The sequence below is a fragment of the Ixodes scapularis genome, unplaced genomic scaffold, assembly GCF_016920785.2.
Source record: "Ixodes scapularis isolate PalLabHiFi unplaced genomic scaffold, ASM1692078v2 PGA_scaffold4__175_contigs__length_147842914, whole genome shotgun sequence".
Classification (NCBI taxonomy): Eukaryota; Metazoa; Arthropoda; class Arachnida; order Ixodida; family Ixodidae; genus Ixodes; species Ixodes scapularis.
The window spans coordinates 129,878,719-129,894,470 of NW_024609879.1; the positions used below are offsets into that span (position 1 = coordinate 129,878,719).

At 49.4% G+C, this 15,752-nt stretch overlaps 1 protein-coding gene across 1 annotated transcript in view; it reads right to left on the minus strand.

The window, feature by feature from the left end:
• Nucleotides 1-15,752, minus strand: part of LOC120838147 (A disintegrin and metalloproteinase with thrombospondin motifs 7-like) — a 51,992-nt gene that overhangs the window by 24,462 nt on the left and 11,778 nt on the right. Inside the window, exon 5 of the mRNA XM_040207922.3 lies at nt 4,173-4,208. Within this exon, the coding sequence (XP_040063856.3) occupies nt 4,173-4,208 (36 nt within the window). The remainder of the gene's footprint in view (nt 1-4,172; nt 4,209-15,752) is intronic.

Here is a 15,752-nt window from a genome sequence, read left to right on the forward strand (position 1 = left end):
AACGCCGAATTGGAGCGCAGCTCTTGAGGAGGAGGAGTGAAGGGTACTGAGGGGAGGGTAGACCCCTCCTCCTCCTCCTCCTCACTTGACCTTGGGGGGTCACGTGGAGGTCACCTTGGGGGTCACGTTACCTTGAGGTGACCTTGGGGAGGGGACCACGTGACCTCGAAGGTCACTTGACCTTGGGGTGACCTTGAGGGTAACGTGACCTTCAGTGGGTCACTTGGGGGTCACCGTGGGGGTCACGTGACCTTGAGGTGACCTTGGGAGGGGTCACGTGACCTCGGAAGGTCACGTGACCTTGGGGTGACCTCGGGGGCCACGTGACCTTGGGATGACCTTGGTTACGCCGACGGCGACGGCGACGCCAACGGCAACGGCGTCGCCGCTCAAGCCGGAAACGGGTGCCTAAGGGCTGCGCTCTAAAATAAAATTTTATGATGACGATGGCAAATTGCAGCAATTGGTTGCTGCGAGTTATCGCGGGCGGCACGTGTTGCTGGGGTTGCGACGTAAAGTTTCTGGGCGAAATTGCCCCATCTGAAGCTGGCCTGAGTAGCGTGAGGGCCATGAGTGCGTGAGTGGCGTGAGGGCGGTGAGTGGCGTGAGGGCGGTGAGTGGCGTGAGGGCGGTGAGTGGCGTGAGGGCCGTGAGGGCGGTGCGGGCCGTGAGGGCGGTGAGGGCCGTGAGGGCAGTGAGGGCCGTGAAGGCCGTGAGGGCGGTGAGGGCCGTGAGGGCGGTGAGGGCCGGGAGGGCGGTGAGTGGCGTGAGGGCTATGAGTGCGTGAGGGCCGTGAGTGCCGTGAGGGCCGTGAGGGCCGTGAGGGCCGTGAGGGCCGTGAGGACGGTGAGGGCCGTGAGGACGGTGAGGGCTATGAGTGCGTGAGGGCCGTGAGGGCGGTGAGGGCCGTGAGGGCGGTGAGTGGCGTGAGGGCCATGAGTGAGTGAGGGGCGTGAGGGCCGTGAGGGCGGCGAGGGGCGTGAGGGCCGCGAGGGCGGAGAGGGGTGTGAGGTTCAGTGAGGGTGAGTGAAGGGCTGAAGGTGGGTGTGACTGTGAGGGTGAGGGTGAGTGAGGGGCTGAAGGTGAGTGTAGCTGTGAGGGTGAGGGTGAGTGAGGGGTTTAGGTGAGTGTGGCTGTGAGGGTGAGGGTGAGTGAGGGTGACCTAAAATGCCGACCCCTGCTTTCATCACACCAGTGGAGCGTTTTCAGTTTAAGAGATTCCCGTTTGGAATCGCGCCGGCGCCAGAGTTCTTCCAGCGGGAGATGCTGAGGATTCTAGAAGGAATCCCGGGGCATGTTTGTCTTATGGATGACATTCTAGTTTTCGGCCGCGACCAAACAGAGCACGACAGAAATCTCGAGGTGGTTCTCCGCCGCCTCCGTAACACCGAAATGACCTTGAACTCCGCAAAGTGCGAGTTCGCCAAGAGTCGCGTCAGGTTTCTGGGCCACATCCTGGACGGCAGAGGCATCGCGGCAGACCGTAAGAAGACGGAAGCGATTGTCAAGATGCCAGCACCGGAAAGCATGGCAGAGCTACGATCGTTTTTTAGGCATGGTAAACCGCCTCGGCAAGTTTCTACCTGACATTGCGGACAAGACTAAGCCACTTAGAGATCTCCTACATCAGGATGCAAGCTGACTCTGGAGTGAGCCTCAAGAGAAAGCATTCTGCGAGGTCAAAGATCTCCTGTGCAAGACTCCTGTCCTAACCTTCTATAAACCAGGAGCGCACCTGACGTTATCGGCAGACGCTTCTTCGTATGCACTGGGGGCGGTCCTACTCCAAGAGGAGGAGAACGGCCACAGACGCCCCATGGCGTACGCGGCGAGAGCCATGACGCCGACAGAACAAAAGTACGCCCAAGTCGAAAAGGAGGCTTTGGCCATCGTCTGGGCGTGTGATCATTTTAAAACATACTTGGTAGGACAAGTATTTCACGTCGAGACAGACCATAAGCCCCTTGTACCGTTGTTATCGACAAAACATCTCGACAAAATGACACCGAGGCTACAGCGGCTACGAATGCGCATCTTCGGGTTCGACTTCACTATCTCTCACGTACCAGGCAGGAAGATGTACACCGCGGACGTCTTGTCCAGGAAGCCGCTAACAACGACAGACAACTCTACAGTCACACCGAGAGATGCTGACAAGAGTGAAACATTCGTTCAAGAGTACGAGATGCTGACAGTGGAGCTTCTTCCAGCATCTTCTTCCTTTTTGGAGAGGCTGAGGACTGAACTGTCCAGAGACCCTAGTACGGCGAAAGTTATGGAATACTGCCAAAAACAGTGGCCCGAGACGGACATGCTTCCTCCAAACCTAAAGAAGTTCGCCAGTCTCGCAACAGACCTTTCGATTGTGCAAGGTCTACTCATGCGGAACGACAGGCTGGTTATTCCCCCCCGCCTGTAAGGAGAGGTCCTAGAAAGAATACACTGTGGACATCAAGGTGTCATCCAATGCCGTGCAAAAGCGAGGGATTTTGTCTGGTGGCCCGGGCTCGGCACAAAAATACAAGAATACGTAAGTCGCTGCCCTACATGCCAGCAATATCGACGAACTCCTACGGACCACCTACTTCAAACTCCACTACCCGATGATCCGTGGCAAGAGATCGGAACGGACCTTTTCCAACTGGGAGGGAAGAAGTATGTAGTCATCGTCGACTACTACTCGAAGTTCTTCGAGCTTGAGGAACTTCCAAGAACGACAACGGAAGACTTGACCAAAGTCTTCAGTCAAGTTTTCGCAAGACATGGATGTCCGGAAGTTATACGCTCAGACAACGGTCCCCAGTTTGGATCGAGCGAGTTCCGGCGATTCGTGAACCATTGGGGAGCCCAACTGGTGACTTCTAGTCCATATTACCCCCAGAGCAACGGGGAGGCCGAAAGAGCGGTACAAACTGCAAAGAACCTGCTGACGAAATCATCGGATGCGGCGCAAGCTCTTCTGGCACACCGGACTACCCCAGGGCCTGAAGGTTTCTCCCCTGCAGAGTTTCTGATAGGACGGAAGCTCCGTTCAACACTTCCGAGTGCGCCAACTACGCTGAGACATCACTGGCGCCACTCGAAGAGGTATCGACAACGGTACCAGTTTCGTAAAACGAGAGAGGCGTCTGACTATAACAGACGCCATAGGACGAGAGACTGCCAGGTGCTACCCCCCCACTCAGCGGTCTGGATCCACGCGGGTGCGGCTTCGCTGGGAATGATACAAGGCCAAGCAGGACAGCCTAGGTCTTACCTCGTGGAAACGGACCAAGGGACAGTACGACGCACCCGGCACCATCTTCAGCCCGCGAGCTTCGAGATGGAAGCAGCCGGTCAACAGGACAACGACCTTTCAGCAACTGTAACCCGGAGTGGCCGAATTTCGCCTCCTCCAACTCGTTATGGACATTAATGCTTAAAAGGGAGAGGTGTCATATAAGTGGGAACGCATCTTGCGTTATATGGCACAAGTGCTGGCTGGCTGTGTTGACTGACAGATGAGCGTGACTCGGGTAGCGCGGGACGGATGCGCGTGGAAGGCTGCGATGCGCGCGTGTGGGCTCGAGGGTTTTGGGTTGTTCGGTAAAGGCTACCGGCGTAGCTGGTGTTCTCTTGCGGCTCCTGTCTTTGGTCCTCTTGACTCGACCCAACTCGGTACATGACAGGGGTCACCTTGGGGGGTCACGTTACCGGGGGGGGGGGGGTCACGTGACCTGGGGTGTCACGTGACCTGGGGGGCACGTGACTTTGGGGTGATCTCGGGGGGTCACATCACCTGGGGTCACGTGGACTTGGAATGACCTTGGGAGGGATTACGTGACCTTGGAATGACCTTGGGAGGGGTCACGTGACCTGGGGGGTTACGTGACCTGGGGGTCACGTGACCTTGGAATGACCTTGAGAGGGGTCGCGTGTGCTTGGGGGTCACATGACCTTGGGGTGGCCTTGGTTACGCCGACGGCGATGGCGACGCCGACGGCGACGGCGACGGCGACGCCGCTCAAGTCGGAAACGGGCGCCTAAGAGCTGCGCTCTACAAGTGGGCGAAAAATGGGCATCCTCTTTTTTGTAGCATATTTTGTCTGTCATGCTACATTTTGCGATTGTTTCTGAACGCGCATTGCTCGAGTAAATTTAAATTACAAACGGAAATACGCAAATCAACTTACTCAGGAGGGATGCCGTCGGAGACTTCATTGGAGTAGCTGAAAAGAATAAGCGCTCCTATTTTATTCGGTGCACGACTTTGAAATCAAAATTTAGGACCGGTGCTTCCACTTTTACTAAAGGCCATTTTAATTTAGTTCCGTCTTTTTATACTCCAACGCGCTGCTTTACAAGCGTTTCCTCATACCAGGTGTGGGATCTGCACATGCGCAAAAAACAAAAACAAATTTGCGTCAAGTGAAGCGTCCGCACATGCGCCATGCCGACGGCAGCGCCACGCCAGTGGCGTGACGTCAGAACCACTTGCTGGTGTATAGACCGATATCGCAAGGGCGTCTCTATTTTGAATTGTCGTCACTTCCAGTATGGGTAAAAGCACTGTTTTGCCGTCGCCTCACCAATCGAATACATTTAGGATATACGCGTAACCGTCACCCATTCTCGTTCTGTCACCCCTTTCTATTTTTTTACGATTTGCAGATTCAAATGTTTTAATTGTATTTTTTCCCCGCCCATACCGGATATACCTGTAAGGTGACTGGGGTCGACAGTAAGCGAAGAAGGTCTATAGATCACGTAGCAGAACATCTCTATACACCTGTTCCGAGTTTTAAAATGCGTAGGCTAGAATTTGTGATGTAGTTCGGTATACACTCGTCAAGTGGCTGCCCATATCGAACCTCGTTCTATAGCCTCTTGTAACTCAAGAAGGTAGGGCGAGGAAACGGAGGGCCGGGAAGGAGAGAGCGGACGGAACGCTGGAGAGAGGAGGAGGTTTCCCTCTCTCCTCTCCAGCGTTCCGTCTGCTTCTTCCGCCCTAGACTTCGTTTCAGCTTCGGTCCGAGCACGGCCGATGTTGTGAGCCGAAGGGCCAATCAAACAGCGCAAAAAAGCGCAGCGTCATGGCGTGCTCTTTGTGCCTGATAGGACTAGCCGGCGGAGGAACGCGCACAGAGACACGGCGAATATCGGCTGGTCCTATCAACTGCAGAAAGCACGCCATGACGTTGTGCCTGTTTCGCTGTTTGATCGGCCCTTCGGCTTATAACATCGGCCGCGCTCGGACCGAAGCTGAAACGAAGTATAGACTTCCTTTCCTTCGCCCTACCTTCTTGAGCTTTAGAGCTGGCTGCATGAGCCTGCTTTTAAGGTACTTGCGCTGGACAGGCAACAAGACCGTGCTGATGAAATAATAGTGTTAGTACTGAGTAATGAGGCAAACGTTAGCGCTGTGTTTTTGCGTACGTTGCGTGCTCCACACTACGCTTGCGCCATACGTACGCAACGTAGGAAGCTATCCGTATGTACTGTCTCTATCGATATTTACGGGCTGCGTAATTTTGGCACCGATTTGACATCCAGGGGGGCATGGCCAATGACGTCGCGGACGTCAAAATCACGGTTTTTATTTTGACGTCGATAACACGTTTTCTTTGGATGTCGCGGATTGCATTTTGAAATGTCGGTCGCTCGGCGTTTGTGTAGCCGGGTGCTCGGCGACTCGGCGGTATTCGCGCTGATGCGGGTTGTTGACGTGCCGCTTGTATTCGTCGCGTTCTCAGGAACATCCAAATAAGCGTTCTCCATTTTCCAACTTCGCCCGGTGCCGTCTGTTTCTCCTGTTGCAAATGAAGATTACAAGTACTGGAGGCGACAGAGCCCAGCCGCAGTAATTTTGTACGCATTTGTCTGGTGTTGTGCTTGTGTGATATACGACGGATTATCACCTTTGCATAGAATAGCTGCGAAGGTCGTGCAAGCGGCGAGCGAGTAGCCTTGACTGGCATGACTGGAGCATCCACTGCAGGAGTGCTCGTGCCGCGTGATACAAAGCAACTAGCTTGCGCTTTTAGCATTGTTGTCGCCCACATTCGTTTTTATTTTCAGCGTTAATCGTAAACAAGAAATGTCGTAAATATCGCCAAATGTCCCAACAAAACAAAATGTTCGAAAATAAAAAAAGGTGTGCTTCCACTGCGCATCGAACCCGCGACCCCTTGCACAGGAGGCAGACATCTTACCCAAAAAATAGCGTGTTAAAAATTTGTTTTATACGAAACTTTCGGACGGCACTTACCGCGTGAGTGGAGTACCGTCGGGCGGTACTTGAACGCTCTGCAAAAGTGCCGTCGGACGGTAGGCTAAACCCTGCGAATCTTCATTTGCAACAGGAGTGACGAACGGTACTGGGCGAACGAAATGGAAAAACGCTTAGAACGCGACAAGCACAGGCGGCACGTTGACGACAGTGAGTACGCCGAGCACTTGAACCCGCACATACTCCCCGACCGACCACGTTTCAAAATGGAGTCGGTGGCATCCAAAATAAAACGTGTTTCTGTTAAAATAACAGAAAATATAATTTTGACGCCCGTTACTTCATTGGCCACGCCCCGTGAACATCAAATCGGTGCCGAAAATACGCACCCATAATTACGTGGGTACGCAGCGCCCTCTGCATGCACTTCTCGTTGCTCTCGTCGTGCGCGACACACTGCGAAAAAAAAAAAACAGTTTGTGCGGGAACATCTAGAAGGCGCTGTTATACTGCGAAAAGGTTTAAACGTATTGTTGTTTTTTTATTTATTTACTTATTCATTCATTTCTAAATCAGAGATTGGTTAATTCTTCAGAGGTAAGTAAGTAATTCAGGTGAACCAAGTCTCTTCTAGAGCAGAGCGGGTACTCTGGAAGAGCGCCTCTGGTTCCATAATAAAATAAAATAAAGTGTTCACTTTACGAAAGTTCACTTTTGAAGTCCACGGCCGTTGCGAGTTTCCATGTTGCGGCAGAGTCTCTCCCACATCATCAGGCGGCGCTCCGTGTCTTCCGTCTCCTTCCGTGCTCCTTCGTCGTCTGCACCCGAGAGTCCAAGGGCCCGTTCCAAGCTGCAGCTTGAGGCCTTCTTTCTGGTAGGATCAATGCGTTTACATCGGCTCACGATATGGTCGGTTGTCTCTACTTCCTCTCCGCAAAGTGGACAGGTTGGGTCGTCCCCGCACAACTCGCACCTCCGGCTCTCAGTCAGGAGACAGCCAGTTCGTGCCTGGAAAAGCAGGGCGCTGGCTCTGTCTCCCCTGTACCGGTGGTATAGTGCTGGCTCGCTCTTGTGCTTTCCGTAGAGCTCGAGACACAGTTTCTTCTTGGTCGCCCACTGCCACTGCTGGGTTCCGGCCTGTGTCACCTCTTCGCGAATCGCTTTGGTCCATTCTCTTTCCGTGGTCGTCTGTTGCCTGGCCGTCCCTCCGCTGAAGTTTGAGTCTATGGCGTTTAGCTTCTCTATCCAGTTTGTATTTGTTCCCTTGTATCTAATATGGTAATACATCCTTCTCGCAATGCTCTGCGGCGGGAGAAATTTCAATCCTCCCATGTATTGCAGCTTGGACCTGGCCTCCCTGGTTTGGTGCGTGGACCAGCCCATCTCTCCCGTGACTGCTGCGCTCGCTGTGCAGCTGCTTTTTCCCCCAGTAGCCACCTCCCCAACTTCTACTGGTGTCGGTCCAAGCCTTTTATCACTGTTGCGCTGTACGTGAGCATGTCGTTGGCGTATGTATTGGCCGGGACTGCGAGTGTTTTCCACAAGATTCTGCCCGCCGAATATTTGTTGTATGAATGTCTGGCCAGATGCCACACCATCCCCTTTAAATGGTTTGATTTTGCGACTATGCTTTTTACATGTTGAGCCAGGTAGTCCTTATCAAGTGTAATCGTTGCACCCAGGTACTTGTAGCTTTTTTTTTTGTTTTTTTGTTTTTTACTACCTGGTTTTGCAGGAAAAAGTCCTGGTCGCCCTCTGAATTAAAGCCCATCCACCGTGCATTTTCGGTGTGAAATTTAAAGTTATCCCTGTTGCATATCTGCTGCTGTTTCTGCTATGAGAACTACATCGTCCGCAAAGGCCAGGCATGGGATGCGTGTATAATTCTCTTCTCCATCCTTGGTGATCATGCTGAGGCGCAGCCCGGCTCCCTCCTCTTCCAGTCTCCTGAGGAGGTCGTTGATATACACATCGAACAGAGTTGGTGAAAAGGAGCATCCCTGTCTCAGTCCAATAGTGATTGGCACTGGTTTTGATTGGTTTTCTCCTATTGTATAGCAGGCCTCGCATTCCCTGTATAGGCTCTTCAAGAGTTGTATGCTGCTATCCTCGAACCGATTTTTCCTCAGTTTTGATTACAGAGTTTGATGAGGTACTGCATCATACGCTTTTTCCGAATATAAAATGCTAGGTATAGCTTGGAGTTCTGTTTGTTCTTCACTTCTATAGCCTGGGTTAAAGTGAATAGGTTGTCACTCGTCCTTCTGTTTGGCCGGAATCCATTCTGAGCCTGTACAAACATGTTGTTTTTTCATAGATATTCTGCAGCTTACGGTTAATTATACCCGTGAATAACTTGCAGACATTACTTTCTATAGACATTGGTCTGTAAGCATTTAAGTTTTTCGGATCTGCTTGTTCGCTTTATACAGTAGCTTCACTCTTGCTTGTGTCCAGCATTTTGGTATGTCTTTTGATTTAAAGATATTATTGAAACATAATCTAAGGTTTTCTAGTGCATCTCTTTTTAGTGCCTTGAGGAACTCGTTGGGTTTTCCATCTGCACTTGTTGCCTTTCTGTTCTTTAGTCTTTGAATCTGTTTTTTTTTCCCATTCCAGTGTGGTTATAGGATCTAATATAGAGTGCTTTTGTGCTTTCCAGTTGGTTCTTCGTCTCTCCTGGGGTGCGTTTCAGGCTTTGTTGTTGCTGCGAGAAATACTCGGTCATCCATTTTTCTATTTTATTTTTGTCTTTCAGGTCACTGCACGCCCTTCTCGTTGCTCTCGTTGTGCTAAAAGGTTTGGCTAGTTGGTGCAAGCCGCTGTCCTATTAAAAGAGTTCAGCCACAGTCACCCATCCATCTGAACCTTTGTGTTCCGCTGTGCTGAAAGTGCTGGTTTGACGCCCGCCGTAGACAGGGCAAACGCAAGGGTCTTTACTCATATTCTGAAACTGACTAATAGAAGTAAACGGTTGGCGCAAAAGGATCACCACCAAGCACGCGCTAATGTTGTGGGCGGATGTTGTGGCATGTATATGTGCGTACATGTTGCAATGCTAACAAAAAGTTAGGGACTTGAACCCGTCATTATTCCGGTTCGGTTCGGGTTCGGGTTCAGTAGCTCTGCATTTTGTTCCGGTTTGGTTCCTGTTTAGTGGTGAATTCAAAATGACGTTTTGGTTAACGGTTCCACGAAGCGCGAACCGGTTCAAACCAGTTGTTAAAAAGGAAAGTCCACGTCTCCAAGTCGTTAAGAAGAAGTGTGTTGAACACGGCGTCATTTGCATTTAAAAGAAAAGGTAACCTGGAGCCCTCTTGCCGAAACGAGGAAAGCAAAAACAAATATATGCACGATTATTTTCGATTGTGATCTTGACTTTTTATTTGCGAACACAGCTCTGCGAAAATTAAGTGGACACATGGGCGCTCAGAAACAGTACCAAAGTACAGTAACCACATATGATGCCACTCAGCCGGCACGCAGTGACACCGTCACGGTATATCAGGCACCGTACTCGCAAAGTATCCAACCTGCACACCCGTCCGCCTTTTTCTAACGACTGAACACATGAAAGAGACAGTGAAGCACGGTCTATAAAAATGATTACAATAAATATGAAAGACTCTTACAGTTCCCTGTAATGCCGAATTAGAGTGCAGCTCTTGAGGAGGAGAGGGGGGAGGGTACGAAGAGGAGCGTGTGCCCCTCGTCCTCCTCTCTACCTTCTCCTCTTCCTCTCCCTCCGCTCTTCGTCCCCTCCTCCCGCTCCCTTCTCCTTCTCCTTCTTTACCTCCCCCTTCTATATCCTCCCCTCCCCTCCGTCTCCCTCCTTTTCCTCTTCTCCCCTCTTCCTGCCTTCCTTCTCTCCATCTCCTCATTTTCCTCCCTCTCTCCCCGCCCCTCCCTCTCTCGTTACGTCACTCGTGAGCCTCGTGACGTTGATCATGACCCTCCTGACGTCACTCGTTGCGTCACTCGCGATTCTCGTCAAGGTCACTCGTGAAGATCTCGTGAAAGTCACTGTGGAAGGTCGTGACCTTCGTCGCGACATCCTCGAGTGACCTTCGTAACGTCACTCGTGGAATTTGTGACGTCACTCGTGACCCTAGTGACCCTCGTGACGTCACTCATAAAGGTCACTGTGAAGGTCATGACCTCCGTTGTGACCTTCACAGTGACCTTCGAAGAAAACGTAACCCCTTCGCAAAATTAGAAAAGCGTGTTCCGTCGACCACATGGAAGGATTAAGTCAGTCGTCAGCTAACCTTTCCATGACGACAGCGGGAAAACATGGAACGCAGAACAAAGTCGCGTTGAACGCAAAATAAACTAAATGTCATCTTGTACAATAGTGTGTTTTGTTTAATATTGGTTTAGTTCTGTGATAAGATATTCATACTAAATGTTATCTTCCCCACAGAGCACGTGGTGGGCCAATTACAAGAAACGGCCGGAGTGCGCCAAACCGATTAAATTATTTATTTGATTGAAAATCAACCGGCCGGCTTTTGAGGGGAAAGACTTTGCGGAAGTAAACTAGCCAAAAGGAACACACACGCAGAATCACCTAAACAAAATACGAACAAAACGTATAGCTCTTTGCAAGAAGGAAAATTTCATACATTGGGATAGCAAAGGTAGCGAAAAGAGCAATGCCCGTTTATTTGCGAAGAAACCTTTTCCGGTTGTGTTGCGATGGAGGCGAACAAGAATAATTGCAAAGCGTCTTTTCGGCAGCAAACCTTCGAAGAAAAATACCCTTTCCTGAATTTTGAAAACACAAAGGAGCGTGCTGTAAGTACAGTTACATGCGCTGCACTCGCTGACGTCAGCAGCAGAAACTGCTCTAAGCCAAAAATGTCAAAAAACAAAAGGCGTTTTTGCACGTGCGCTCAATAACGCCCTTATTTGGTTATATATACTTCAAATGTATATATTTAAAAAAAAAACGCGTGCAGCTCGCGTACACTCTTCGGCAATATGAAAGACCCACTGGGAGCGCGTGGCCGAGGCGGTGGCTGGCGGGGGCGCTGCGAGCGCTCCGGGCAATTCCATTCTGCTTAGAGGGGAGGACGCTCACTCGGGCTCAGATAAAGCGAAAAGCGCTTATCAGTTTGTGCCGAGTCCCGAGTGAGCGTCCTCCCCTCGAAGCAGAATGGAACTGCCCGGACCGCTCGCAGCGCCCCTGCCAGCCACCGCCTCGGCCACGCGCTCCCAGTGGGTCTTTCATTTATTTATTTATTTATTTATTTAAATACCTTAAGAACCCTGGAGTTAGGGTATTACATAAGGGAGTGGGGTTATAGGAGATGTGATTATAACAATTCGCGGAACGAGCCGATGTCTTGGGTGGAGACGATGATTTCAGGCAGGCCGTTCCAGTCCACAGATGTCGCCGGGAAAAAAGATTTAAAGAATGCTGTGTTTCGGGTAAAGAGAAGGCCAACTTTTGCAGGGTGATCAACACGAGGAGATATGCGATGAGGTGGCAAGATGAATGAGCTATGTAGCTGGTCATCGTAGTAAAACCTGTGAAAAAGACATAGTTTAGCAATACGCCTGTGAAAAAGACATAAAGGAGTCAAAGATAAGTTTTGTTTAAGTTCAGTTACGCTGACAAACCTGGAGTACTGAGACGTTATAAAGCGAGCTGCACGGTTCTGAAGTGATTCTATGTCCGATGTAAGGAATTTAAGATGAGGGTCCCAGACTGATGATGCATATTCTAACTTTGGGCGTACTAATGTGACGTATGCGAGGCGTTTGACAGATGAGGACGCGAGACGAAGATTGTGGCGTAAAAAACCAAGAGTGCGGTTTGAATCGGAAATGATGTTGTTAATATGAGTCTTCCAGGAGAGGTCGTGAGTGAAGTGAACGCCAAGATATTTGTAAGTTGAGACGGCATCAACATTGAGGTTACCAATAGAGTAAAAAGCTTGAAGGTGTTGACGGGTTCGAAAAAAAGAGAGGGATTTAGATTTGGAAGCATTTAAGAGCATTTGCCACTTTGAACACCATTCATTAATTCGGTCAAGATCAGTCTGCAGATTAAGTGAATCATTTGTGTTAGCTATGGGCCTGTAGATTACGCAGTCATCGGCAAACAGGCGGACCGTAGAGGACAACGAAAGGGGGAGATCATTAATATATACAAGAAAAAGCAGGGGTCCAAGAACAGATCCTTGCGGTATGCCAGAGGTTACAGGAGCGCTTCGGAAACGGCAGTTGTTGATGTGCACATGCTGGGTTCGGTAAGAGATAAAATTTTCAATCCATGCTAGAACGGAAGAATCAAGGGAAAGTGCGGACAGTTTTATTAGTAGGAGTTTATGGGAAACACGATCAAAAGCTTTGGAAAAATCGAGAAAGATAGCATCAACCTGAGGAAAGGTTTCTAGGGAAATATTAATGTCATGGCTGAAAGCGGCAAGCTGTGTTTCACAAGAACGATGTTTTCTAAAGCCATGTTGATTAGGAAAAAAGAAATTGTTTTGTTCTAGAAAATGTATAACTTGGGAATGAATGACATGTTCCATGAGTTTACAACAAACAGAAGTTAATGATATGGGTCGATAATTTAGAGGGGAGTGCGCATCGCCGCCTTTGTGGACCGGAACGACCTTACCTTCCCTCCAGTCCTCAGGAATAGCACCAGTATCTATGGACTGTTGAAACAGAAAGGTTAGAAAAACAGTTGACAGTGGTTTAGTAATCTTTAGTATTTTACTGTTTATGTCGTCAGCCCCTGGTGACGATGAGATCTTAAGTGCATCTATCAACTTGCTAATGCCGTTTTCCGGGAAAGTAATTGGATGCATTCGTGGAAACGACATGGTTACATTATCTGGCAAAGATGTGATGACGCTACTGTTAAACACAGCGGAGAATGCATCGCAAAACTTTTCAACAGCATCATCATCAGAGAGATTAGTTCCGTTGTCATTTACCAATGAAACCGGTTTACGATAGTGGGGGTTTATTATCTTCCAAAATTTCTGAGGGTTACTTTTGAGAATAGCGGCAAGATCGCTCTGATAAAATTGTGTTTTAGCTTTCGTGACAGTCGACTTGTACAGTGCGAAAGCATCTGAGAAACAAGACCAAGCCTGATCTGTGTCTAGACGTCGGGCACGTCGGTACAATCTCTTTTTCCGGTTACAGAGCGTTTTAAGCTCTCGGGTGTACCAAGGGGCTGACTCGTTCTCTCGAAACTGTATTAGTGGTATATGACGGTCAATTAAACAAAGTAACGTTTCTTTAAAAAGCATCCAATTATCTTGTACAGAACGATCAAAAAAGTTGGGCATACATGACTCCATAAAAGACTTCAGGCCGAGGTTGATCAAGTCGGTGTTTGCTTTTCCATATATTCTAATTTTTCGATAGGATTCAACAGCTGCGTTGTTTTTAATGTTCAAAGAGCAGTGTATGCACTTGGGATCGCTGAGGCCATTAATGATGTTTACATCGTTTATTATTTCGCTGTGCGACGTGAGGACTAAGTCTAGAATCGAAGATGATGATTCAGTTACCCTTGTTGGCTGCGTTACGAGTTGCTCTAGATTAAACGTTAGGCACATATCTAAGAAAAGTTTCGATTCATTTCGAGATGCCGTTGCCGACGGCAGATCTTCGCCCCAGTCTATGTCTGGGTAGTTGAAGTCTCCCACCAAAACCAGTTTCGATAAGGGGTGCTGCGTTCTCACGTCGCACAGTGCGTCATGCAGCCTTTCAACAAAAGAAGCGTTGCAAGAAGGTGGGCGATAACAAACCCCAACAATGACAATGTTGTTTGAACAGTTGATGGAAGCAAATACAATCTCTAGATCAGACACAACGTTCACTTTTCGTGGATGAAGATTGTTTTTTACAGCGAGGAGGACACCACCGCCTCTCCTTGAAAACCGATCACTGCGAAATATAACAAAAGAAGATTGGTGACTTGAGTTCAAGAAAATTTCATTATCAGTTATTTCTGACGTGAGCCAGGCCTCACTTAGTGCGATAACACCAACGTTCATAACATCGATTAATTCATTTATGTCGTCACGCTTCGGTATTAGGCTTCTAATATTGGTGTACAGAAAAGACAATGTATTGGCATCGTTCGCATTGGTACATGTTGATGGTGCTGTAATTCCAGTAGCTGGTTGTGTTAAGCTTTTACTAGGTGGTTGCTATCGCGGGCATTCAAAAACAGTATCGTTAGACCGGTCGTACATATAACATCGTCCATTCAATAGAAGCCTGTTGAAGGAAATCTTAAAGGGAGTTGCCTGTGTCTTTCCATATTCGATTAATTTGCTGCGGGCCGTTCGGGTACTTTGCGAGAAGTCTTCTGCTATCGAGACGTTCGTTCCTCGCAACGAAAGCCGGGAGGAGAAAAGCTGCTGCCGTACTTTACCTAATGCAAACTTAACAATTATAGGGCGTTGTTTGTTGGGGTTGTAACGGCCAATGCGGTGATCCCGGGTAATATGTAAAGGTTCAAGGTTAATTCCGAGTTTTTCGCTGCACAAAGAAATAACCTTCTCTTCCGATTGAGACCAGGTCTCCTCTGGTGCGTCGCTAATGCCGTGAAATACAAGGTTTTCTCGGCGTAAGCGGTCTTCTACGTCATCCAGGCGGAGCTGCACCTGGTCGACGCTAGTTGTTGCTTTAGACACGGTCTCTTTAACACAAGCGATGTCGTCCCTTAGTGCTTTAACATCGCTTAGATTGCCTTCAATTGCCGAGACCCGCGAGTTTAATTCAGCTAAGGACTTGGTCGCCGTTTCCTGATCTGCGCGGACACTTCTGATTTCAGAAAGAAGGGATGTGTTCATTGCATCAAGTTTATCAAGAACAGTTTGCAAAGTTAGGTCATCCGGACCAGGGTTTAACTCAACGTCTCCCGAAAGAAGGAGACGGAACGAAACGCAAAAACACTCGTACGCAATAGACAAACACGCACAGGGGCATGGCAGCACGAACAAAAAAATGTCGTCGCTTCGTTTGCAGAAATACGACACGTTGTTACTCACCTGAAAATACATGGTGATCATTGAGTTGTTGCGCACTGCTGTCGTGCCGCCATGCCCACTGGCGAAAAAGTTGTGCAGCGGCGTATAAATACAGGCCATCTGGCCACCAGGGTGAGCCAGAGTCGATGACGGTGACGAGTGATAGGCATCGATGAAAAGGGGCTGATCCATGGCGTCGGCGTGTCTCGGTGTCATCATACCGGTGTCGAGGAACGTGCCTGGTATCGATGATGACGTGTTCTTCTGCGGTGTATGGCCCACGAAAAAACAAGAACTCGTTCCACGGGCCGAAGTCAGCACGCAGGAAAGCAGGAGCTGAAAATACATGGTGATCATTGAGTTGTTGCGCACTGCTGTCGTGCCGCCATGCCCACTGGCGAAAAAGTTGTGTAGCGGCGTATAAATACAGGCCATCTAGCCACCAGAGTGAGCCAGAGTCGATGACGGTGACGAGTGATAGGCATCGATGGAAAGGGGCTCATCCATGGCGTCGGCGTGTCTCGGTGTCATCATAC